General features: G+C 33.4%; 3 protein-coding genes across 15 annotated transcripts in view; 1 reads left to right on the top strand and 2 right to left on the bottom strand.

Moving 5' to 3' along the window:
- msn (serine/threonine-protein kinase msn) overlaps positions 1-15,985 on the bottom strand; it is a 90,357-nt gene extending 74,372 nt beyond the window's left edge. For all 13 annotated transcript variants that reach the window (XM_088235229.1, XM_088235227.1, XM_088235234.1 and 10 more), the window contains exons 1-3: positions 15,702-15,985; positions 15,416-15,481; positions 9,147-9,354 (exon numbers count right to left, since the gene is read on the bottom strand). In XM_088235229.1, coding sequence (XP_088091355.1) covers positions 9,147-9,354; positions 15,416-15,481; positions 15,702-15,767 — 340 coding nt within the window. In that variant the 5' untranslated portion in view covers positions 15,768-15,985. The remainder of the gene's footprint in view (positions 1-9,146; positions 9,355-15,415; positions 15,482-15,701) is intronic.
- Positions 15,986-18,423: 2,438 nt separating this feature from the next.
- NdufA3 (NADH:ubiquinone oxidoreductase subunit A3) lies at positions 18,424-18,860 on the top strand. The gene has a single exon (XM_088235243.1). The coding sequence runs from the start codon at positions 18,556-18,558 to the stop codon at positions 18,775-18,777; it is 222 nt and encodes a 73-aa protein (XP_088091369.1). The 5' UTR covers positions 18,424-18,555; the 3' UTR covers positions 18,778-18,860.
- A 5,346-nt stretch (positions 18,861-24,206) lies between these two features.
- Gnf1 (germ line transcription factor 1) overlaps positions 24,207-27,740 on the bottom strand; it is a 34,025-nt gene continuing 30,491 nt past the window's right edge. The window contains exons 16-18 of the mRNA XM_088235242.1: positions 26,809-27,019; positions 25,746-25,943; positions 24,207-24,447 (exon numbers count right to left, since the gene is read on the bottom strand). Coding sequence (XP_088091368.1) covers positions 24,340-24,447; positions 25,746-25,943; positions 26,809-27,019 — 517 coding nt within the window. The 3' untranslated portion in view covers positions 24,207-24,339. The remainder of the gene's footprint in view (positions 24,448-25,745; positions 25,944-26,808; positions 27,020-27,740) is intronic.

Below are 27,740 nucleotides of genomic sequence, written 5' to 3'. Positions count from 1 at the left end.
CTAGTTCAACTTTATCACTGCAACAATCAATCGCAAAGAAGGTATCCCTGTTAGGAAGGATAAGGAATAAATTAGACATTAAAACCTCTCTGCTGATATTTAAAAGTATTATCGTTCCCCACATTGATTATTGCTCCAGTATTTTATATTTAAGTAATGAAGGAGATCTAAAAAGACTCCAAATAATACAAAACAAAGCGATGAGGATAATATTAAGATGTGGGAGACGAACAAATGTTAAGAAAATGATTCAACTTCTAGATATCATGACAATTGATCAAAGAATCAAATTCAATGTTGCCAATGAAATAAACAAAATTATTAAAGGAATAGTTCAGAGATATTTTCAAAATAAACTAAAAAATAATGAGTTCTTTCATAACTATGCAACAAGAGGATCTAAAAATATAAGACTGGAAAAGAAATCAAAAGCAATGTCCCAGAACTGCCTTATGTACAAGGGAATAAAACTATTTGAAGAAATGCCAGAAAGCATAAAAAATGAAATTAATGTAAATATATTTAAAATTAAATGTAAAAAGTATATATGTGAAAAATATTAGGTAGTAAATAGTGTAAATAGTGAATATAATTAATGAAAATGTACATATGAAACAGTTAATATTATAAATTAGGATACTAAGTGTATAATAGTGATAAATAATGTTAGAATAAGTATAGATGTAAATATTGTGTTGTAAATATATTTTAGACTATGTAATACATAGAACTAAATAAATAAATAAAAATAAAAAAATAAAAATAAAATATCTCAATATATTCGAGCAATTCAGAACTGAATCGTCTACATGCGCTGGGTAATAAACATTCGGATTTAGGTGACATATTTTTATTGAAATTTCCAGCTTATAAACAATTACTTGTAAAACGTTTTACTGTGGAATCAATATTTTAATTATGTTCTTTCTAAGTAAGCATTGAAAAAGTTGTTACTGTATATACTCCACTGTAAATACTTATGTATGTATGTAATGTAAAAGGTACTTGTACCGTTAATTCTTGAAAAATAAATAAATTACTTATATATTTACTTGCATAGGGGTACAAATTAATTAATGATTATTTTTTGAAGATTACCTATAAAATAAATCATGGCTCGCCCTGCTATAAATTACCGCTATACTTCTTTTTAATTTTTAAATCACTTCGCCAGTGACATCACGAGTTTTTATTGGTGAGTTGTGCTGGAATTTAAAAATTTAACCCCGTAGCTGTCTGCCGAGTTCTGAAAATTTCAGCTCATATTACTGGATTTTTGGTAATGCTAAAATGATGTTTATTATTAATTAAAATTAACCTTTCCCTTAAATTAAACTCTTGATGTTTTTTATTAAAAATCCATAGCTACACGTGGTTCTAATTAGGTTATTCAATAACAGGGGCGAATTGTCCAAATAAGCGATTATGCACAGCTTACCATTATATTTTACTTTCGATATAGTAACTATGTTTCTGGAAAAATAAACTAAATAATTGTTATTTGTTATAAATCACTAACACTGTTTATATCTTCCTACGAAAAAAAATATCTATAAAGTGCGCCCAGCGTCCAGCCCGTTATCAATGGACGATGAAAATAGCCGATTACCTCAGCTTATTCCTCCATACAAAAAAGTACACTATATTTTACATCTTTAACCTTTCCCTTACTGTCCTAAAAACACCCTTTCGTTACGGTCCTGTGTAGTCACTACACATTAAAAAAATAAGAGATTTAAAAAGGGAAAAATTGAATATTTATAGGGAATGGCTTTAGTTAACGTTAATTTAATTCGAAGATGATAATATTTCAAATCTAACTGCTGAAAACATGAAACAACCATTGGGTGTCGCTAACGACTCGGGCAAAACTTACCGAGGGCTATTAATACTAGTACTGCTAATAGGCTAGTACTGGACTACGTGACTGTTTCTTCATACGCAACACTGCGAAACATTGATATACTGTGAGCATAATTTATCCCAGATTTCCGATAAAATGCTTTTTTTGTGCCTAATAAGTACTTATTATTTAATAACATATTATTTCAGTCGATACGTAAATGTGTAATGGAGTTATACTGAAAATTTGAACCCAATATTGATTATATTTATAAAGATATTATAGTTATTAGACGCAATGTGTACTAGCTACACATCACCGGGGAGGGAGGGTTAATATAGTTACATAAAATGGTTTTTTCTCTTCTACAATCTACTTTTAAAGATTTATTTAATCTTATAACCCAAAAAAAGATACTAGCTCTTGCGCTTGGAAAGTGACTTACACTGTTATAGTTATTTAGTAATACAAAGTTATATAATTTCTAAAATACGTTAGATAAAAAATAATATACAAAATAAAGAAAAAAAACAGAAAATACTTATTAAAATAGAATATTGTTTTTAATTTTCATTGGGGAGATTTTTATAATTTTATAATCCTTTGAAAAACAAAACTATTAATATTAGTTGAACTTACTAAAATCAACAGATAGGATAAAATCCAAAGGATTCATGCAGTTTTCGGCCCATTATATTATTTGTGAGATTTAGTGCAGTTTTCTGCCCAATATATTATGATAAAGGTGTCAGCTCTTTTACTCCACAAAAGTCAATAGGTGGAAGAGTTGAGGAAATGTGGATGTTTAAACATAGGCAGAATGGTGAATGTTACACAGTGTGTAAAGTGGTTACTTAAACCAGCCAATGCGGGTCATGAGCCCTGTAAATGCCTAGACTTCCATATTCCTTCTCTAAAATGTTCTCCCTTTCTGTCGCTATAGGTTAATCTTATTGACTCCCCGGGGAGTGAAATCCAGTCTTTTGTCTACAAACATTTGGACAAGCTCAAAATATTGTAACTTGTAAAGTGCCGTTTATTTATTAAAATAAAAGAATAATAAATATTTAATATAATGATTGTAATAATAATTGCATGTTTGCAATTATTAAATAAACTGATTACCCCGCTCGATAAAGGCCTGATATTATTCCAAGAATACAAACAATGTACAGAGATAGTAAAGTCATATTATATTTACTGATCGCATAATAAAAAGTAACATTCCTAATGGGCAATGTATATAACTTTTTGAAATTTATCCTTGCTGATAAATAATAAAAAAAATAATGATAATGAAAAAATAATGTTTTTGAGATTTCAGAGTACTGTGTTCAGGCTGATAATGAATTTATCTATTTATATATACGCCTAATGGGCATTTTGAAGGACATATTTATGCATAGAAAATTATTATAAAAGAAAGTAGAAAGACACAATGGTATATGGTAGACTCGGTGGGAGTGGAAGCGGGAAAGAGGTGTTAATAATTTAATATGATTCAGTGATCGTTTGAAAGAAGACAACTTGTTATCAAAGAAATCAAGACTGGTATGTTTGTTGCCTGACCTAAGAATTCTGAGCATAGGGGAATGAAAACCGTAGTTAGTTCTATGGTTATCGGTATGAAAGAGTAAGTTTTGTCTGAGGTTTCTAGTTGGGATATTTAATTTTATTGAGCTCAGTAGTTCAGGCGCATCAAAGAGTGAATTGAGAATTTTAAATAGGACTAGAAGCTCGGATTAATTTCGATGGTCTCAAAGAGACGATATATTTAAGCTAGTTTCTAACTCATTATACGTATATTGGTCTCCGGAAAAGCCCAACCTCCAGCCTATCTTTCTTAAAAATCCATGTTGAACTGATTCAATTCAATTCACTAGAAGGTCGTATTTCAGGTCGGCACTTTTAGGAATACAGCTCAGAGTGCGAAATACAACCAGAACCCTGGACAAGTGTATTTTATCGAGTGGAAATAAGTCTGCCTCATTGTGCAGTGGTTGGCGCGTTCGTCAATCATTCTTGAGGTCATGGGTTTAGTGTTGAGTCACAACAAATGAACGAAAACAGCCAGCCATAGTAAAGTGAAACTGAGATAATAGCACTTTTATGAAAAGAGTGAATAATCAAATCTACACAAGATTTGGAATGTTTCTGACTGACAGATGATAAACAATGAATACATGAGTTTTTTTTTATATTACAAACAAAAATCTAATTATGTATTTGACCAGTTTTAATGATTTTTAAAGTATGTATCTTAAGATTTTTCTAGTGTTGTGGGTGTTTTCTGCAAATTGAGAAGTGCCATTTTTGTGATTGAAACTATTTTCAGAGATAATTATTACAGTTGTTTTGAATGAAAGTGGTCTGGCTGTTTTTAGCAAAACATATAATTGACCTTACTGCACTCTATAACACCAATATCTCATTTTTTTAAATTGTGGACAGGCTGCTTTCTGCATAACTACATTCAAATGTCGCATACACGAAAACAAAATCCTTCGCCACTGCAAAAATTTGTTTCTACCACCTCAAACGGTTTGTCGCACTCGAGCCTCGCGCAGTCTCACGCGCCTAAAAATGCCGATTGGGCGTATTTATAGATAAGTAAATAAAGAAGCTTGTATAGCTTTGAAACCGGTCGGTAGAAAATATAATAAATAAGTGGTTAAAAATACACAATAATAATAAAACTGTATAAAATATATTACCATATTTTTATCAGATCTGTTGGACATTTTAAATTTATCCCTGCTTAACTTTTAACTTTTAATTTTGACTTTTAATTTTATCTCTCGATTTTTACTTATTCATATTTACATCTAATGAATTATTGTTGGTTGTGAATTTTTACCAAGAAATATAAATGTTCATGGAAGCAGAGAGAGGGGAGGAAAGTAGAGTTGGAGCTATACGATGTCTTCTACCTTTTATGTACTTTTTATTTAATATTTATATTTTTTTAGAATGTAATTATTTTTTAAATGTTTATCGCAGGAGGCTAAACTAGCAGTTCACAACGGAGTTCTAGTTCCAACTCTAATGTATGGGAGCGAAGTATGGAATTGGAAAAATAATGATGAAAGTAGGTTGAATGCTGTCGAAATGCGATCCCTCAGGCGAATGTGTGGTAAAACGATGTATGATAGGTGCACAAATGTCAAGATCCGTGAAGTGTGTAAGGCTGAGACATGCATTATTGACAGAATCAAGAAAGGGGTGCTGCGTTGGTTTCGACACGTAGAGCGAATGGACAGCGAAACAACGACTAAAAGGATCTACGATGCAAATGTTGATGGATGCAGAAAATGAGGAAGACCGAGAAAGACATGGCGCGATCAAGTCCATCAAATACTTGAAGATGGACATGTCAAAAGTAGGAATGATCGGCGTGCGTGCATAAGAAGATGTATGAATGTAGAGGAAGCGAGGTCTGTATGCCACGGTGGCCTCCGTGGTGTAGTGGTCAAGACGCTTGACTCACACACGAAAGGTTCCGGGTTCGATTCAAAAATTAAAATGTGATTTTTCTCAAGCCTGGGCGTTCTGTCATGTAATTCACTACTGTAATTGGGCCTCCTGGCCTGTTGTGGTGCAAAAATAAATAAATAAAATAAATAAGATAGTGTTATGGCGTTCTATCCTCTCTGCCTACCCCTACGGTGAAACGGCGTGATGGTTTGTTGTTGTTGTTGTTGTTTAATTATTTTTTCCCCTCTCCTCCTGCATTCATAATAAATAAATGTGAAATCTGTAATTGGTCTTACTTTTTTCAATTGTTTTTTGTACCTTGTATTTATATAAAGACTGTATGATTTCCTTAATAAATAAATAAAATACAATTTATTATTTTCAAATATTGGAGGGATTCGCCGCATCCACGGTACGTATGGGCCTGCTACACACAGTTTTATGTATTTATGAAAGGGTCGGATAACTGAATAATAAAGTGTTATCAGTAAGCACAATGTTTACACAAAGTGCATTGGCAGACGCTACAGATAAACAAACCATAAAGGCATCAATTGTCACAAAATAACTTATCAAACAATAGGGTACTACCTAGAAGGTAGAACACTGATACTAGGACAATCAATATTAAAGGGTGAATTCTGAATCATTAAAAATTTTACTAGGCGAAGAAAGATTATGCCATTTCCTTGGCAAGTTGAGTATATCGTCTGTGGAAGTTCAATACCGCGAATGAACCATTTGTCAAAATTTCCAAGAGAGACAAAAATCCTTGCGATTTTGTAAACAAAAGCTAAAAAATGAATTTTAATGCACTTTATTTTGTGATTTTACAATTTTTTTTTTTACATTAAAGATAACGGCGGTGTCCCGTGCCGAGGGAGGCATTTTAATAATAATAATAATTATGGATAACTTATATAGCGCCATTTTCATAATATAATACCTCAAGGGCGCTTTACAAAGTGATTATATAAAGATATAAATTTAATTTAACTTTTTTATTTAAGAAAAATAATGCACTTTGTCACCACATGCTAAGAATTTACTCAAATGATCTAGAGAACAAGTGGGTTTTAAATAGTGAATGTTACGCAGTGTGTAATGTGGCCTAAGTGGCCAGCCAATGACAGGCCATAAGCCCTGTAGATGCCTAGACTTCTATATTACCTTAGACTTGGTGGGAGTGGAAGCGGGAGAGGGGTGTTTATAATTTAATTTGATTTAGTAATCGTTTCAAAGAAGACAACTTGTTATCAAAGAAATCAAGACTGGTATGTTTGTTGGCAGACCTAAGAATTCTGGGCATAGGGGAATGAAAACCATAGTTAGTTCTATGGTTATCGGTATGAAAGAGTAAGTTTCGTCTGAGGTTTCTAGTTGGGATATTTAATTTTATTAAGCTCAGTAGTTCAGGCGCATCAAAGAGTGAGTTAAGAATTTCAAATAGGACTAGATGGTCAGAATTATGACTAATTAAATTATTATAGGGAAAATACTATTGATACTTAAATTAACAAATTTGGAATAACATTCGACCAGTTTTATCACTTTCGCGACATCTTTGAGACTGGTATCCTGAATATAGGACTGGTATCCTGAATATAGGACTGGAATCCTGAATATAGGACTGGTTTCCTGAAGATGCCCGCTTAAGCGAAAGCGCTGGTTGGGCAAATTAAACAATGTGAAACATAGAAGAATTTGATTGATTTTTGTATACAAATAATATAAATATATGTCCCAGCACTTAGATTACGATACAGAAGAAAATATATTATCCGTCTAAAGACAGAATAATATCTGAAGTTAACTTTTGTTAGCGTTTTGCACAATTTAAGATTTTTATTCCATGCACCCTGATCAATATTCTACCTAAAATCTTCATTTGTCATAACACGCATGTTAAAAACATAGATTGGTAGGAAATGTCAATTAAAATATAAAATAAACTCATAGACATTCTTATCAGAGAAAATAACAGCAATATGTACTACAGGCAAGTCAATTGTAATCTGGTAATGCCCCCAGATTGCTTTTGAAATATTCACCCAATAAGGAAGTTAAGATTTTTTTTATTATTTGTTAAATAAATAGACTATCAAACTAATACAAATTTTTGCATTTTAAATTTTAATGCATCGTTGCTATGATTTTTTTAAGATTTGTAATTTTTAAATAGAACATTAACCTGCAACGTCTCGAAGTAGTTCATTTTTATTAAAAACCTTTTTAAAAAAAAAAAAATTAAGGTTTTGCCTAGTTGTAGGTGAAATAATTCAATGAAATGAATCTCACCCGCATAAAAAGAGGTTTCAGCTCTTTAACTTCACAAACATCAACAGATGAAAGAATTGGAGGAATATAGATGTTCGAATATGGGCAGAATGGTGAATGTTACACAGAGTGTAAAGTGGCCACTTAAACCAGCCAATGGCAGGTCATAAGCCCTGTAGATGCCTAGACTTCTATATTACCTTCTCTAAAATTTTCTTCATCTCTGTTGTAGAATGTCAAAAACAATTTTTATTATTTTTTCATAAATTCTCGTGAAACTTTACCCTAAAATTAAATTTAAATATTTTACTGCGTGTAAGAAAACATTTTTAACATCCAATTTCCCGTAGCACTAAGCTTCCTTTTTGTCTCTGTAACCATTTATTCTAAAATCGATTTACTCATAATAGTTTGTATTGTATACTGGATTTATCAGTATACAAAACAGAACATTTTATAATATTGATGTTTTTGGTAGATATTTCTTGATAAAACTCCATAGTTAATGGTTTTGATAAAATTATAAATAAAGTTATCAATGTAACTTCTTGGTTTAGTTTTACTTTTTTATTATTTTGATCAACGAGCGCTTTCGCCTAAGCAGGCATCTGCAAGACTGGTAAATTGTTTACAACGTTTACAGTTTTTGTACTTTTTTTTTACATATTTTGGAGTTAGGGAGATCAAATAAGATTTTAACAGGGGACAGAAAACATAAATATTTACAACTACTTTGCTAAACAGTTCATTTTTGGGAGTTATTGATTTATAATAAAAAAATAAAACTGAACCAATAAGTTTTATTGATAACTTTATTTAAAATTTTATCAAAATCATTAGAAAATTTCATATTTATCTCATTCCTTCCATTGTCTCTTTTTACATCTGCCTCTCAGTGGAGCAGCATATGGATATCACCGGATGCTTCTAAGAGACCCTATCACTAGCCGACAATCTCGTCTCCTTCCACGTCAATCCCGCATCCCGTAGTTCTGACGAATAAAGCTGAAAAATCGTCATCGACGGCCTTCCATGTTTTTCCGAGTTCAATGGTTGATTCTATCATCCCTATTTATTTGTGCTTGTAATATAGAGATGATGCAAAAACGAGAATAAATACATGGCACATCTGCCCAGAAAAACGTGACAAGTATTGAGTTTGAATAGCTAGAAAATGAGTTTGAATAGATCCAAGCAGAGACGGGTAAAAAGTCTAGTTACCATAAATTGAATGAATTATAAGAAATTATAAAACTGTATATTTTACATCTGTTTTTATTATATACATTCAAACAAAACTTTAATTCATACAGTAATTATTACTTTATAATTAAATTATTTTCATTTAAACTCTTTTATTCCCATAATATATAAAATCATGATTTACAACCCCTGCTTGTGCTTTTATATAACATAGAAATTGGTTTAGATCAGTGTAAAAATTATAAATAAAAGTGGAATAAAACTACATACGCATTTTTATTATTATAATAAGAAATTTGATAAACGACCCATGAATTTATCAAAAAAAGGAAAGGAAGAGGGGACTTACCGGCTCCGCAGTACTCCATAACGAGCCACAGCTGGTCGTCCTTGCCGGGCGGGCTCTTCTTGATGAAGGCCCCATAGTAGGTGGCGATGTTGCGGTGGCTGGAGTATTTCTTCAGGACGTTGATCTCCAGCTTGATCTCCTCCTCCTCGTCCTCCGTCACGTCCATGACCTTGATGGCCGCCAGCTGCCCCGTCTTGGTGTGGCGGCCCTACGAGCAAACGTAAACCTCAGTTAAATTGAAAATACTCATCATCATAATTTCCCTATATCTATGAGGCCAAGAGCCCTGTGTTGAGTTGGGATACAACATAATGGAAAGTGAAAGCATGCATATTATTAAACAATAGCAAAAATGAGTACATAAACACATATTTAAATAAACATCTGGACAACACGCTTAAATAGTATATAAATCTATGCAATATCTCAGCAGTCTCTTGCAATGGTCTCTTACTTGTACACTTCTCCTGAAAATGGCTTTCGTTTTGGACAGCTTAATATCGTGAATAAACTGGCAAAAAACATTAACTCGAAAATATGCAGATTTGACTTAATGATGCAGTTTTGTAAAGTTTTTGACGCTCTAGAAACTGGCAAAATTCACTAAGCCATATTAAATTTCATATATCTGTAGTTTTAAAAATAAATTTAATGCCGGGTATTAAATTCAGTCTTAAAGCTTTAAATAACTTAAAATTGACTTAATATGAAATTAAAAAATGGAAAAATTAAAAACATGTTCTTATTTTTTTATTATATAAATAAAAGATGAGTGATACTTTAATCCACAAATTTGGAATATCCAGTGACCATCTTCGAGACTTTCGTCAGTCCAGTCTCGAAGATGTCGTGAAAGCGATGAAACCGGTCACTGTATATTCCAAATTTGTGGATTAAAGTATCACTCGTCTTTTATTTATATAATAAATTACAATAAACTTCCATCAAGAATGTTCACTTACAAACTTAAATGTTTTAGATAACATGTTCTTAAATGAGCACATAACATCTTACTATATTTAAATAAGATATAAAAGTGTAAAAATGGAACAAAACTTAAATGCTTGAGTTCTCAAAACAGGAATTTGAGAGTTAAAGTTTTTTGCCAGTATATCCGCGAAATGTTCATCCAGGACATTGAACACTCTTAGGACCACAAAAGGTAGGTAGGCGAATGCGCCAACAAAGGGAATGATGATGATGAGTTTATAATAATATACAAAACTTGTCCTTGTAAAAAGCCTAAAATTTGTATTTACACCAAAAAACATTTTGTTTTATAACTTGAATCTTATAAGAATCAAATTAGTGCGAAAAACATAACAAATTACATTTTCAGTATTTTAAAAGTTCAATATATTTTTTACAGATACCCGATTTGAAATATTTGGGTGAAAAAAACACCTTTTACAAAAAATGTATTTGAGAAATTACTCCGCGTGTGATGTCTTAAGTTCTCTTCCGCTTCATCTAAGTCAGTTCTGCCTATTGGTCCGTTGACAGTTAGTAAACTGGAAATCTTCCACAACTCTCTTGTCATTGGTTGATTCATATGAACTAGTGACGTCATTCAAAGTAATTTGTTTTTATTAAAATATTTTTTAATATTTTTTTCCTACATTTTCAAGAAACTTGGCCATTTAATTTAATAAAACATTTAAGTTTGTGAGTGAAAATTATTGATGGAAGTTCATTGTAATTTATTATAGAAATAAAAGACAAGTGATAAGTTAATCCACAAATTTGGAATATCCATACCAGTCTCGAAGATGTCGCGAAAGCGATGAAACCGGTCTCTCTCGGAAACCGAAACATGCTCAAATTTTTACCGTGCATAAGAAAACATTTTCATATTTAATTTCCCGCAGGGCTGAAGTTCCTCATAGAAATATAAAAGAATTTTTTTGAATCATTATCATCATTCCCTTTATTTATTTATTTATTTATTAACGGACATTGTCCATGTATACAATTTATAAGGTTTAAATATTACAATAAAAGAATAGTTTAAAACATTTTTTAAAAAAAGAAAGAAGCATTGACAAACATAAGGGACATCGAGACAAGATCTGGACTATTTATTTAGTGCTCGTTTAAATCGTTGTAAACTTAAACCAAAAAAGTCCAGATCTTGTCTTGAGTTAACAATACGACAAAGACGGGTCATTGGAGAATTTAGGCCATAGTTTGTTCTATGCTGATCGATGAGCAGTACTTCATTGTTTCTCAATCTACGAGTCGGAATATTGAATTTTACTTGTCCCAGTAATGATGGAACATCGATTATACCATTTAGTATGCCGAACATATATATGGAGTCAATATTAGTTCTACGTTTTTGTAGACTAGAAATATTTAACATTGACTCTATTTCAGCATAAGAATCTCTCTAGTCTGAGCATCCACGCTATTTTTCGAAGCAAGCGATGTTGGACTGATTCAATGTGATTTATGCGATTTCCGCACCTTATTGTGCATAGGGCACTGCATTGATACACCAATCGCAGCGTATCTTGATCATTCTTACACTTCAGGTACCAAACCAGGGTCTATGAAATATTTTGGTGTAAAAACATCCTTTTAAATAAATATTTCATATCAAACATGTCGGGAATCGAACCCGAGACCTCTTGCATGGTAGGCAAACGCGCTGACCGTATATTATTTTAATACATTCGCATGTTTTAAATGCTTCCTGTCGGTGCCGCATTTGTTTGTTGTTACGAGGCCGACATAAAATATATAAATTATATTTTAGATTAACTTCAGGCTTAATTGTAGGGTGTAGTTTTTTAAAGCGACCTTTCACACGATTCGACACAAACCACAAAAAAACCGTGTCCTGAAAAATGAAGTTTCAAGCGAATGTCGAGTTTCGAACAAAACGGTCCTCAATTTGTAATCGCTGTTTTGGTGTGTAAATAATAAATAAAATAAACTGGAAGACAATGTCACAATAAAGTGGCGACTTAAGCATCTATTTTGGAAATGTAACAAATGACGCCGGTCATGTTACGTATAATTACCCGCAGGAGGGGGATTTGAAGAAAGAATAAAACAATAAAACAACCGCTTGGCGAAGCGCCAGGGCAGAGGAAATTCCAGGAAATGAACTGTGGATTCCGATACAAGGAACATTGTCATATTTTAAAACATTATTTTTTCCTAGTAAGGAATGCGCAATTGTACTGTGGTATACTGAGAAAAAAACACAAAAAAATACAAAATTGATTTAAAAGTCCTTCTTACTAAGATAAACTGTTCTAAAAAGAAAGGACATCATCATCATACCTTGTCCACACCCGACAGTGCATAGGGCACCGCATAGCAGGGACGTGCGGTGGGATTTTTGATTAGGGAAGCAATTGATATATAAGTAATTGGTAAATAATAATATACATTGCCCTTAAGAAATTGAAGACAAACTAAATACTATATACATACGACTAGAAATAACAACAATAATTTTACACATCTAGTAATAAATTGTAATAACAAATCAACCAACTTCACTATATTTATCATAATATTTGACAAAAATGCAGTAAAACCAAATAGATACGATCTGCGATACGATCCCACTTGCTATTTAATGATGCTCACACTTACACACACCTTAACACTTAATCCCACACAAACACACCTCTACACTTACTCTCATACAAATACACATAAACACACCCTTTTGCTGTACCACAATTTAATATGTAAAATTCGCTGGTCTGTCTTTAAACCGTATCTTTTTTAAGTTATTATGTCATTGTCGACTGTTTGTTTCTTTAAAATAAACAAATAAAATAAATAAATAAATATTATCTTGTTAAAAAACATGACCTTTTTAACGAAAAAGAATTGGTAATGAACCCGAAAAATCAATATACGTAGTAGATTATAAACTATTTTCTCATACCAAATAAACATTTTTTTATGTAATGTTTGAATTAAATTCTACATTTTATTTTGTATTCCTACTCCCCGTCATAAAATAATAATTATAATGTTATGTTCAGCGCCAAAATACCAACATCGAATCTGTGCTGCGCGGCGTTGCGTTGCGTTCGCATCGCATCTAAACTACATGAAAAATGTAAGAAAAATAAAGTTTCGTTTGCTTCGGCAGCCCAGGGAGAATTTAAGTCTGCGCCTGCATCCGAACTGCGCGTTCAGTACGGCGCTGGAACGGAATTTCAAATTTGCTTCCATCGCTCTGATCGCTCTTTCCTCGAGACGCAGTCAGCCAGTAGTAAGTACGAGCCGATTAGTACGCGCATGACAGCGCAGACGAATGGATGTGTTTGGGGGTCAAGTTCATTTTTATCATTTTTTTGCTAGGCGATAGTAAAATTTCTCCGCAATTTATCGTGATTAATAATAAAACTATTATTTGTTTATAGTAATCTAAATGTTAGGTATTTAAACTGATAATTAATTTATTAAACATGCCATTTTACAAACATTATTTCTCTAAATTTAGGGGAATCAATGGTTCCATGCGTTCACATGAAGGTAAGGTGTTCAGCCTTTTGCTACGGGTACCAGTTGGGGAACATGAAATACTGCAGTTCAGAACCTCCATTTTAATAAATATTTAATGTCGACCTTCAGGGGAATCAAACCAGACCTCAAGCTTGGTAGGCAAACGCACCAACCATTAAACTACAAGATAGACATGACGTGTGATGCCAACTACAAGCTATTTTGTGTGGTGGTGGTTTTTTAATCCGAAAATTATAAATGAATACTTGTTTTTAATAGATTGATCGTTATATATCTATAATCGTAAAAATCTACTTTAAATATTTGAAAAGAAAAATACCAAAATTACATTTGTTCAAATTCCATTGTTAAAGGAGATTTTATTGAGGATAATTTATATAGGACCATTTTTGTAAAAATCACCACGAGGACACTGTACAATAAGTATCCCAACACGTCTTGCAGCTACAGAACGCATGGACAGTATGACATCTAGCCCCCATTTACATTTTATTTAAAAATTAACTTTTTAACATTTCCAGTTTTTTTTTTTAAACATTGGAATTCTGGATCCATTTACGAAATTTAAGTATGAAATAATTTGATAGGTGATGGCATTTACACACAGAAGGTAGATTGACAAACGTCTGGCGGCTACAAAGCAAATGGTTGAATGGTCGCTGGTTGGTAAATGGATCGACAGCTATGTTACGGGGCCCGGGGGTAATTACGTATACGTATATGTATTTTTATATATATTTATATGTACGTGTGCTTTATTAATTTAGTTAATTATTGCTTACTTCTCGGCATGAACACTTGACAAGTGTACTACTATGCTCTATTTTTACATTTATTATTTGTAAATTTATTGATATCATTTTAATATTGCTAGAATTCCACTCCTCCATACGCTTTGTAGCTGCACCATGATTGGTTATCTAGCTTTTATATATCAACTATAAAATACATAGATTTTGTAAATGGGGTCTAGAATTCCAATCATCTATGCGCTTAGTAGCTGCAAGACGTGTTGTAATCTTACTTCTTTTTATTATTCGTATGATAATTATTTTTAAATATCATAAATACACTAAATTTTCAAAATGTGTAAATGGGGGCTAAATTTCCAACCGTCGATGCGCTCTGTAGCTGCAAGACGTCCTGTAATCTATCTCCTGTCTGTTATAATTTTTAATTGATCTTAATTGAAAATGAGGAACTAGAATCCCAACCGTCCATGCGCTCCGTAGCTCCAAGACGTGCTGGGATATTTATTTATTGTTCAGCGCCCTTGAAATTATTTTTACAAAAATGGCGCTATTTAAATTATCCAACTATATATACGTATTTTTATTATTATAATTAAAATGCAGTTCCACCAAGAAACGTCAGTAGAAAAACTCAATCTCTATCTATCTATTGAATGTAAGAACTTATTAAACACTATTATATTTTAAAACGGCGTAAATTTGTATAAATCGTCGACATATAGGCGTAATGTGTATTTAAAATTTTAATTTTAAAATTTAAAATGAAATAACATGAATTGAATACTTAAAATAACAAAGGTAACGTTCGTACATTGCACTTATGTCAAAATGCGGAAAATAAAACCGCTTTCATTTTAACAGTGGTTAGTTTGTTATTTTCACGCGAGTATTAAACGAAATGTGTACATTTGTTTTAATTGGGCAAATGTGTTTATAAACGACATGTGATTCTCTCCGGTAAACATATTTTTTTCCGACGCGACGTGGGCTCCGCAAATAAAAATATGAAAGTTTTCTTACCTTGTATACCTGACCGTAGGTTCCATTGCCGACCACTTCAATCAGCTCAAATATCCCCGCCGGGTCCTGGAAGGAATGTCAATTCATCATAATTAAAATACAGCCATGGTGAATTCATAAAATAGTTAATCTGATCTCGGAATTGGTCCGGTGAATCACACCCCATCGCAACGGCAGTGACAAAAAAATAAGTATTTCGATAGCTATAGCTTCCCCCGACACGCCTCGGTTAAAATATAAACGGCCGAAACATTTTTTAAGTTTACATTTGGGTAATTTTATTTACCTTCAGCGCATTCAAATCAATGTCATCGAGCGAACAGTTAACAGACGGAGCAAGTTGATGCGCCATCTTGAGTGTATATTGTCACCCACGAAGACAAAGCTCGAAAAACTCATTAAAGTCTCAAACCACACACAATTATTACACTACACTTGTTTAGAAACGTTTCGCTACTTCTAATACTTTACTAATTACTTTCATCATGTTGTAAAAAAGTCATTATTTACAAGAAAAACACTCTGAGCAGACAAAAACAGACGTAACATGGCTGACGCGCCCCGAAGTGCACCCGTGAATTAAAGCAAGAGAACAACATTCCCCTGCCTGTGACAGCTGTAATACCAACATAAGAGACAAAAAAGTTGCCATAAAAAAGGGTGGTATTAAATGATATAGATAAGAACTGAGTAACACCGGGATATCTCAACGCTCTGTTAGAGGGGACGTTGATATCTGACATAAAAATATTTTCGATATGAGACTGAGACAGCACTAGTAGAAAAAAATACAGGTGAACGTCGTTTTGCGGTGGTTCGATTAACGCTGATTTACAACTACGCCGGTTGGTGTTGGCGGGAGATTCTCTGGTTCGCCTGACACTACACGACAGTAGGCGCCGCAATTCTAATAGCAGACACACTTTTACACGTTGTTTTATCCTTTTACCGTTTACGCGAGCAGCCTATTGTGTGAGCGAATTTTTTTCCGAGGCAGTTTTCGTTTTGTTATAAAGACAAATAAAAAGGTGTGATTATACAGGGTAAATTAATTCCTGTCACATCTGAAACCACGATGATCAGTATGAGCAAGAATACATATTGGCACATCAAATTATTTATTTAAAACGAATGAAATTTAAAATAATAAAATATCAAAAAAAGGAAATGGTTGCTCACTTCTGCAGGGGAGAAGTGAGGGGAGCTTGAATGTTGGTCATAAGACTTCCCCTTCACCCCTCCCTCTCGTGTCACCTCTTCAGAAGTAAGCAACCGTTTGCTTTTTTTGATATTTTATTATTTTAAATTTCATTCGTTCCAAATAAATATTTTAATGTGCCAATATGTCTTCTTGCTCATACTGATCATCGTGGTTTCGGATGTGACAGGGTTTAATGAACATTCTGTATATATTTTTTATTATTATTAAAATTAAAACAATATATTTTTTTTGTATTTTATGCTACGATTTTGCAAGAAAGGGAGCACTAATCAAAGCAAACGAAATTGGACGCTTTTTAAAAAAAGGTGTGAGAATTTAATTAAGTGCCGACAAACTGGTGAGACAAACGCATTATATCGAGAGATTATGAATTATTTTGTAAACGAATTTAAACTATGTTTATTTAATACATTTATAATTTATTTTGAATATACAGGTGTTCTTTAAACCCTGTCACATCCGAAACCACAATGATCAGTGTGGGCAAGAAGACATATTAGCATATTAAAAAAAATATTCAGGAAAAAGATTTTTTTTAAATAAAATTAAAAAAAAACAAATGGTAGCTTACTTCTGCAGGGGAGAAGTGAGAGGAGCGTGGCGCAGTATCAGACTCCCCCCTTCCACTCCTCGTTTCTGCCCTGCAGAAGTATGCAACCATTTGCTTTTTTTGATATTTATATTTTTTTTAATTATTCGTTCTAAAAAAAATATTCAAATGTGCCAATATGTCTTCTTGCTCATACTGATCATCGTGGTTTTGGGTGTGACAGGGTTTTATGAACACCCTGTATATAGGATATGTATTAAATAAACATGATACATTGTTCTCAGATTTTGACACGGAACCCAACCTTGTATCTTCCGTTATATATGTGTTCATTTTACACTGATTCGGAATGGAATCCCGGTGTATAACGACGTTTACCTGTATTAAGATAAGTAATTGACATATTTTGATTTTAGTTTGAAATTCTTTTCGTTGAAAAATACACACTCAATCAAAATCTTTTCAAACCGATAAATTTTTCATTTTTTAATCGCAATTGTTTCAAAATAATTCATAAATTTGGGTAAAATTTCTTCTTCTTCTTCTTAATTTTTCTTCTAATATTACATACACACTACACAATATATAACTTATGTACAACTTAATACCAATTATAACTACCTATTTATATAAAAATTTAATATTTGTTTATTGGGTGGGGACAAGAGAGTTAAAATATGAGTAGAGAATGGGGCTCTGATATCGGATAGGATTTGTTAAATTTAATGGTATGATTAACATGTTCTACATATTTTCAGTGACAGGAATGATCCGCTGAAATTGGATTACCAATACCATTTTATTTTTATATATTTATTCCACTTGTGTAATAAAAGGTTTTTGGCGTATATATTTTTGTGCTGTATTGAGTTATAAAGGTGCTAAAATTGCTTTGTTTCTTTGTTGTTCTAAATATGTGTGTTTTTTTATTTTAATTTTAATATTATTTAAGTCCCAAACCTAGTTCTTACTCCTAGGAATGTAATTCATTTGTAGGTATTATACTTGTAAAATACTTTGTGTCATAAAATAAATACCTATGTCTCACTGGGTGCGGATAAGAAAAATGGTATGAACTTAATGGCTGCCTTTTTGAGCCTCCAGATTGTTTTGTTTTTTTTTTTTTTTTTACATAAAAAAATATCTGAAGTTAATCTCCCCCTGTTGCCTTTTTGAGCATATTCATTAATTATTAAAATTGGTTGATTGGCAACATTCTTTCAATGTCACATTTGTCCATGGATTATAGACAATAGCTTAGTTTTTCGTTGCATAATTTTGACGTTTGGGAAAATTCTTACGAACTTGTAGTTCGGGATAAAAACTTGGTTATTTTATTAAAAGTTCAGTGTCGAGGCATTTATAAAAATGGCTCGCGCTCAGAGCAAGATCGTCGCGTTGTTTAAGCAAGGGTGGAACGAAATTCCTGAAGTAATCGGAGTGACTGGCGTCGCTCTCTCAGGTTTGGTGGTCGCAGCAATAGGATTGAAACGATATATTGCCGACGACGGGGAAAATAGAAGATACAAAGCGAAATATATCATCATGCGCCCCGATGACCCGAGGGTTGCATTTATTCGCAAGGACTGAACAGAACGGAAAACAAACATTGCATAAACATCTTTCTTTTCTCAATATGTAAATATCTAGCAATTAAACATTTCAATTTTGAATGTATTTTGTTTGATTTTTCGGTATTTTCTTATTCCATGAGACAAGCTGTAAGTATGATTTTTTTCCAAGCTTTTCTCGATAAATTATGTTGTCAGTTTGTTTAAATGTGCAAAATGAACAAGTTCGAGACATCCTCCAAATGCAGAAGCGCATTGGGCACTGCTGCAATGGTTCTCACCTGTTAAGAATCCATGTCCGGGACTCTGCGATTTGCGAATGTCAGCTTGATGAAGAAGATTTAAACCATGTTTTTTTTTATGCCCCATAAATGATTGTTATACTGATTTCCTATCCGACCTCTCTGATATTAATATCCCATTCCCTATTCATATTCTAACTCTCCTGTCCCCACCCAATAAACATGCATTAAAAATTCTATGTAAATATCTAGTTATAAATGGTGTTAAGCTGTAAATATGTTGTAATATTACATGTATATATTATATTAACCCTCCCTCCCCAGTGATGTGTAGCTAGTACACATTACGTCTAATAACTATAATATCTTTATAAATATAATAAATATTGGGTTTAGATTTTCAGTATTCCTCCATTACACATTTACGTATCGAATGAAATAATTTGTTATTAAATAATAAGTACTTATTAGGCACAGAAAAGCATTTTATCGGAAATCGGGGATAAATTACAAGTATACTCACAGTATACCAATGTTTCGCTTTGTTGCGTATGAAGAAAAGAGTAAAGAATTTACGCCCGTCGCAAAGTCAGTCACGTAGTCCAGTACTAGCTACTTAGTAGCTCTTGGGAAGTTGGCGCAGGTGCACGTTTCGCCCGAGTTGTTAGCGATACCCAATGATTTTTTCATGTTTTCAGCAGTTAGATTTGAAATATTTTCACCTTTGAATTAAATTATGGTTAATTAAAGCCATTCCCTATAAATATTCCATTTTTCCGTTTTTAAATCTCTTATTTTTTTAATGTGTAGTGACTACACAGCACCGTAATGCTTAGGACAGTAAGGGAAAGGTTAAATACTTACTTACTAACTTGTATATATTATATTACTAACACATGTGTAAATATGTAAAAAAAAAAAACTCTAAACTGGCCAGAACACCCGAGTTGAGAGGTGAAAAAGCCATAAAAAAAACGAAGAAGAAATGTGCCAATACATTTTGCCAATTGATCGTCGTTCCTTTTGTCGTACAGCACACCCTTCTGATAGAAACTTGTTAGCTTGGAAGTGACGGTTATAATCGTCAGTTCAAAAGACATCGATAGAGAAGACGGCTATAGCCTACGAGAAACATGATCAAAGGCCGTTTACACTGAATATTGTTTTGTCCTAGGACACAGGATAGACGGGCAGGCTGTCTCCACGGAATAATTACTACCCCCACCACCACACACGGCCGCATTGACCTTGTGTGAACGCCCACGGACATGACGTGGACGTGTAGCTTCCGCACATGCATGTCGTGTTGGTTTTATATTTTTGTGCAACAAATATGGTGAAGGTGTATAGTGGATTTTGCATGTTGGTTTAATTGGTGTCCTGACTAAGAGTCGGGTACGTCTCAAAACCGGTAGACATAGAAAAGTCAGTAAGTGGTTATATACAAATATTTAATAACATTTAGTAAAATGTTTGACCACAAACTTTTGTAAAACACCCTTGAGATATTAAATTACAAAAAGGTGCTATACAAGATGTTCTTAAAACCCTGTCACATCCGAAACCACGATGATCAGTATGAGCAAGAAGACATTGGCACATTATAATAAATTTTTAGAACAAATAAAATATTTAAAAAAACTAATGGTTGCTTACTTCTGCAGAGGAGAAACGAGGAGGGGGGGGAGGAGTCTGATATACCGTCAACCGCGCGGCGGTGCCCCCCTCGCTTCTCTGCAGAAGCACGCAACCATTTGTTTTTTTAAATATTTTATTTGAACAAAATTTGTTCATTCTAAATATGCTAATATGTCTTCTTGCCCATACTGATCATCGTGGTTTCGGATGTGACAGGGTTTAAAGAACACTCTGTATAAGTTATCCATAATAATGAAATAATAAACATAATACAGAAAGAAAATCACTCATTTATTATCCATAAAATACAACTTCAACAATCAAACGAATACTGTAATTTAATGAACATTAAAAAATGGATCACAGATTTATAAATAAAATACATTATGTAAATACAGAGTATCAAACAAGAAGATTTTTCAGATAGGTTTAAACCTAATTTATTCTTATGATAGTTTTAAAATGACAATTTAATTTTTATTTCTTGGCACTCGTCTGTTTTATGCAATATAAATGAATTCCAGAAATTAAAATGACTTGAGATGTACTGAGATCAATTTATTTAAATGATTATATAGCGTAGGTTTTCACAATCCTTTTTATCAATATGTTTCTTTTTTGGGTGATACCGTGTGTGTTGGATTTGTTCTGACGTTTCGGCTACCATTGCAAGAGCCATCTTCAGGGTAAACTGAGTGTTTTGTAGAAAAAAATATGTGTTTAAGTACTAGTAATTTGTACCGTGTCGCAGTCGGCAGTAGGCACATTTCTATTAGTTTTAGTAGTAAGCAGTGCTGGGGACCATGTTGAGTTTAATTTAAGCCCGTCGTCTTTGTTTATGTTATTTGGGTGTCTGTGTATTTCAATTGCCTCTCATTATTCATGCACTGTAATTACTGGGTTTATATAAAATTTTCAGTTCGATGGCAAAAAAATGTCCGGTGTCTATAAAATGTTTCGCTATTGCGGATTTGTCTGGGTGCCCAAGTTTACACGCTTTTTGGTGTTCGTCAATCCTTTTCTTTGCTGCACGCCCTGTTTGTCCTATACACTTTATTACATCCTTGGCAACTTAGTTTATAAACAGCTTCCGTTTCCACGCATACTTTTTTCTAAAAAACACTCAGTTTACCCTGAAAATGGCTCCTGCAATGGTAGCCAAAACCTCGGAACAAATCCAACACACACGGTATCACCCAAAAATGAAACATGTTGATTATTCGATTATTGAAATCATTTGATGCCTCGGCGTCAGGTGGCAACCGGCCATAAAACAGAAAATGAACAACAAATCTCCTATAGTCCTTAAAATATAGTTTGATTAGAATGACAGTTGTCAGCAAAAGTGAGAACATAACTTTGTAGTTACATCTAAGGAGTGATTTATATGGACACTCGAAAAATCATTTGTATCTGGCGTGATAATTTTTTTTTTTTAATACAATGCTTCACATATAAATCAACATAATTATATAAAATCAGCTTTAAAACTAAAATAAACCTAATTATTAACAACGTTCTTACAAGGTTACATCATTTTGCAAAAATGTTAAAGATAGGGCAAATTGATCAATGTAAATCGATCAAATAAAAAAATTATTCAGTCGTTGTTCATAAAAAGAGTATTTAATGTCTTATTTTTTAGTAAATAATTGTCTTAAACACACTATAATAGGCTTTTTGCGTTATTATATCAATTTTCGGAAACAGAGTCTCATGTTTGCATGAAAAAACGGATAAAATTGATTTGATGGGTACATGACCAGTGATCAATTTCCCATCACTAGTGACATTAGTTTGACAGCTGTCATTTTAATCAAGCTATACTTTAAGGACTATAGTCCGACGTGTAGACTGGTGACTAGGAGGGCTGACCCCAAGTAAATGGGACAAACAGCCAGGAGGTTGACGAAAAAGATGCATTTAACTCTTTCATACGCTTATTACAATTTTTGCATTACAAGCTCTCATACATCGTGAAATGTATTGCAAATAAATTGTGTATGTAATTTACAAAGGTCTATTAAAAAAAGTATTTTTGGGGAATTTACATATTTTCTAAACTTATTGTTTTTTTTTAACTTAAGCATCATTTATAAAAAGATATTTTAAAATTTATTTTCATTGTGAATTTACTATTTGGATGATTTTCACTATACACACACACATAGTCTCTCAAACAAGAAGAGAAAATTGTAAAAATAAGAACTACAACTGATTTGAACTCTGGCAACACTAAATTATAGGTGGCATGTTTTCTGATTTTCACAATGTTACATTTTCACAAGGTTAATTCAAGTTCACAATGTTCTATTTCAATCGCTCTGTTTTTAAAGCTACCATAAAATAAAATCCATAAAAACACTGGCGTCCTTAATTATTTCCTAACTTAATTTTAATTCAATAAAGTGTAAATTTACCAAAAAGAATGGTCTGAATATAAAAATACAATTCTGATAATGTGTCTAAATTATATATATATTCGAAAATTAATTCTAAAGATTTAATGATGCATAATACAGTTATTTCATTGTTTACTGGTACAAGTTACGTGTATGTAGTTTGTTTACAGATATACATTTTTCTATCCATAATTTAGGAACAATGTATAAATTAAACTCTTCAAAAATGAGATTAGATTTTGATCTCGTTAACTCCCTTGGGAATGAAATCCAGCCTATCTACAAACATTTGGACAAACTCAAATCATCGTTTAAACTAACTGGTATAAGAACAAGTATAAATATTGGAAAAGTGTTTTAGGCCATCGCCTAGTGGGTGAAATAATTCAGCCAGATGAATCTCACCCGCAGTAACAAAAGTTTCAGCTCTTTTACTTCACAAAAGTCAACAGATTGAAGAGTTGAAGACATGTGGATGTTAAAACACAGGCAGAATGGTGAAGGTCGGCCTCGTGGTGTAATGGTCAGTGCGTTTGCCTACCATGCAAGAGGTCTCGGGTTCGATTCCCGACATGTTTGATATGAAATATTATTTAAAAAGGTGTTTTTACACTAGAATATTTCATAGTCCCTGGACTGGTACCTGAAGTGTAAGAGTGATCACCTTACCTTCATGTTACATACTTTCAAAAAAAATATATATATTTGTGTTCTTGTGATTTACCCAAATATTTCATTTTAAGGGCTATTTTCAACGAGTTGTAAATAACTCAGTATTAGAAAATGGGAATCAAGTTGGGGTAGAGTGGGATTCGAACCACGGACCTTTAAGCCGTGAGTCTGAGACACTAGCCACGAGACCACAACCCGATTCAAATAGTGTGCAAACCAGCCAACAACACGTCATAAGCCTTGTTAATGCCTAGACTTCCATATTCCTGCTCAAAAATGTTTTTCTCTCTCTGTTGCATAAAATTAAGATCTTTCAGATGCCTTTCAATACGCTATCCATGGGTGTCGGCTCATACGATGCTTAAAATTCCTAGAAAAGTGGTACACATAACTCAATTTTGGCTACAGTGGCGAATCGGTCACTTAGCTTTTATACTGTTTGAGACTTTGAGCTAACCCATATCTATCTATCTTCATCCCACACCGTGTTAATGGCGAAGAGATCTACAAAAAGCCGGAAGATCTATCCCAAGGAATTAAGTACTGGTGTTTGTAACGTGCCCTTGAGGTAATCTTTACAAGCATGCGGCCATAAAAATCATCTACCATTAATATAATATTATAACACTATTTCTTCCTGCCTTTCGCCGGAGCCTTTTCCTTAGAAGAAGCTGCTTTCGCTTTTGATTCCTTAGAAGTGGATGGCTTTGCTTTTGTAGTTGTTTTCTTAGATTTCTGTGGGAAAAAGATCATATTATATTTTTTGTTTCACACATATCGACATACTATGGAAACTGCATTTTGCGAGGTTTACATGAGAGCAAAAACAAAGATTGATATTTTTTTAAGAAGCTATAAAAAACTGATATTCATATAATTGTTTTTACTTTATGCTTAAATTATTTTAATTTAAACTGTTATTCCCATAATTATACAAAATCATGATTTACAACCCCTGCTTGCACTTGTATATAACATAGAAATTTGTTTAGTCTCCCACCAGTCTGACGATGTCGGTCACTACAAAACCCAGTCACTGGTAAAAATTATAAATAAAAGTGGAATAAAACTATATACGTATTTTTATTATTATTATTAAAATGCAATGCCAGCAAGAAATGTCAGTAGAAAAACTCAAACTATGCCTTTAATTTATACGGAAATGACCACCCCAATGCCAGGATACCAGTGTCAATGTCATACCATAAAAAAGTCATGATACAAAACTTGTCATAATGTGACTCCACAAATTATCATAATGTTACATCAAAAAGTATCATAATGATACTTAAGAGGAAACGCGGTCTTTCATTTCTTTATACAAATAGTCCCGTATTTTCTCCCTGGATAATGGCACTAGAGCAATTTTTTTTAACAAACTATATTTATTTACCATTGGCGTGTCTATTGTTTTGCTTTTTTGATTAATTGTTTTTTTAAGGGAGATACGACTATCCAAAAATTTAAAAAAGCACCCAGTTTTATCTGCCATCTTCGGACGTACGGTATACAAATATGATAAATAATTCATTCTGATATCTTTCTAAAAATATGACATCGAATTCGGTTCGGTATGGAGGTGCGGAAAACGGGACAGCGAAATGTCGAATTTTTTCGATTTCAGTTGGCCAAAATCAATCCTTGGTGCAGATGTCTTTCTCGCACTGTATCGAGAAAGTGACAGAAGGACGATGTTCAAATACCTATTTGTCAAAATTCTTACTTACCACATATCCTCTTAAAATGATATAATTTTACGTCACAAAGTGTCAGGTCATCCAAAAATTCTCATGACACAAAACAATGTCATAATATCATATCACAGTGTTGTAATGCCATTCCACATATTGTCATAATGATGCAAAGCAACATGTCATACCAGAAAGAGTAATTTTTACGTTCTCCACTTTTTGAAAGTCATTTAATATTGCAATTACTTATTAGTTATTAGCTGTCCTCGTGGAATTTACAATACTTATATTTATAACACATATAAATTTTTTCTTCGATCGAAATGAATCTCCGGGGCATACCTTGATCAGTGCATCGTGTTCCACGTCGCTGTCTTCCTCCTCTTCTCCCGACTCGTGGGTGGGTTCCGAGTAGGGGAGCGTCTCTGAGTCAGTTTCCAGCCCGGAACTCAGGGTCGAGCGACTTTTCTTCACACTCACAGCGGAGTAAGGCAGAGCGACGGCTTCCTTGTTATACGCTCGAGTGAGAGCAGCTTTAACCTGAGAGAGGAAAATACAAGGAAAAGTTAATATTAACAGATAGATACTATTCAGTACTATATAAGCTCCTGACGTCACTGTGACCTGTGACAGGTCTCTGTAAATTAAATCTCGCCCTCCGAGACTAAGCCTTTAAAGAGCCGACTACTGATTAGAGGGCGGGTGCTTTATTATCGCTAAATCTCCCACTCCAAATCCAGGTCTTTAAAGTGTGGGGCAATTAGTCCCATCTCTGTTGCAATCAATTTCTTTTCATGTTTCCAACCGTGTCACCAGAAGTCAAAATCTTGTAATAGTAACTTTTGTTTTTATGTCCCAATGTCCAGAATGTGTAGATTAGACAATTGGTGACACAACTTGGAATTCCTTGGGATAGATCTTCCGGCTTTTTGTAAATCTCTTCGCCATTAACACGATGTGGGATGAAGATGGATAGATATGGGTTAGCTCAAAGTCTTATACGTTGATTGTGTTATTAAATATATTGTATACCATTATTTTATTGCCCTTGTTTGTCTTTGCTACATAGTTTTATGTTCTTTTTGTTCAATTTCTTGTACATATGTTTCTTCATATAACTGTTGTAATTGGCTTAGGCCATATATATAATTGATAAAATTTGTATGGAATATGTAAATAATTTAAGTCTTGTGTATTTAATACTACGTGAGAAGGGGACTATGGTGTGGCCATCGACCTATTAATACACGTAAACGCGCCCTATAGAGTAAAATATTTTTAAAAAGTAGTGGCACGAAAATGTACCCATAGTTACAGAGTTTGTTTTTTTGTACGGGGGCTGCATTCGGTTGTATATATATACAACTAAAAATGGGAGGATACGCATTTACATAACGTAACATACTTTAGAATCCACCATAGCCATGTGGTCCCTCTTCCCCGGCCAGGCGCTCAGCTCCAGCAGGGAGTCCAGGTCTTCCCTCAGGAGGTGGTAGGTCTGCAGTACGCCGAGGGACTCCGGGACGCCCCCTGCGCCCTCCTCCAGCGGCCTAACAATGGAGTCTCGGAGGTAAGAAGCGTAGTCTAGTCGGATGGATAGCTTCGAGCCACTCGTGCTGGAATCATAAAAGAAAAAACATTTTTCAAGAAACCCCCGCTTTCACTTGTATTGTAATAGCATCTACACGGGTATACCAGAGAATAAAATGACTCGCGTACAGTCTGTGTAGCGCAGTCAGTTCTGATTATTTATTTTTTTAATAAAAAGAATTATGAGTCGTAAATAACTCACTATTAGAAAATGGAAATCAAGTTCGGGTTGAATGGGGTTCGAACCTCGGACTTCTGATCCGTGAGTCCGCGCAACACTAGCCACGAGACCACAACCCGATTACAGCTCAGAACACCCAGGCTTGAGCAAAATGATATTTAATTTTTGTGTCCTCACCGGGAATCGAACCCGAACCTACCGGGCTTGAGACAAGCGTCTGAACCACTATATACCGAGGCCGCCATAACGAGGCCACCTTTGGAATGACTACGCATGTGAAGTCACAAGTTCTCTTCGGTGAGTTCTGCTGATTGGTGAGTTAGCTTCCCATAAATTGGTAATCTATCACAACACTATCATGGTTGATTCGGGAGAACTAGTGACGTCGTTTAAAGTAGTTCATATGAGGGCATTGGAAGCAAAGATAGAAACCTCAAAAAAAAATATTTTTGGTTATTTATTTATTAACGGACATTGTCCATGTATACAATTTATAAGGTTTAAATATTACAATAAAAGAGTAGTTTAAAACATTTAAAGAAAAAAGAAAGAAGCATTGACAAACA

Source organism: Micrasema longulum, unplaced genomic scaffold (assembly GCF_059751315.1).
Source record: "Micrasema longulum isolate JH-2025_06_02 unplaced genomic scaffold, ASM5975131v1 h1tg001345l, whole genome shotgun sequence".
Taxonomy (NCBI): Eukaryota; Metazoa; Arthropoda; class Insecta; order Trichoptera; family Brachycentridae; genus Micrasema; species Micrasema longulum.
Note: the sequence above shows the minus strand (reverse complement) of the source record. Positions and strands in the feature narration are given on the sequence as shown.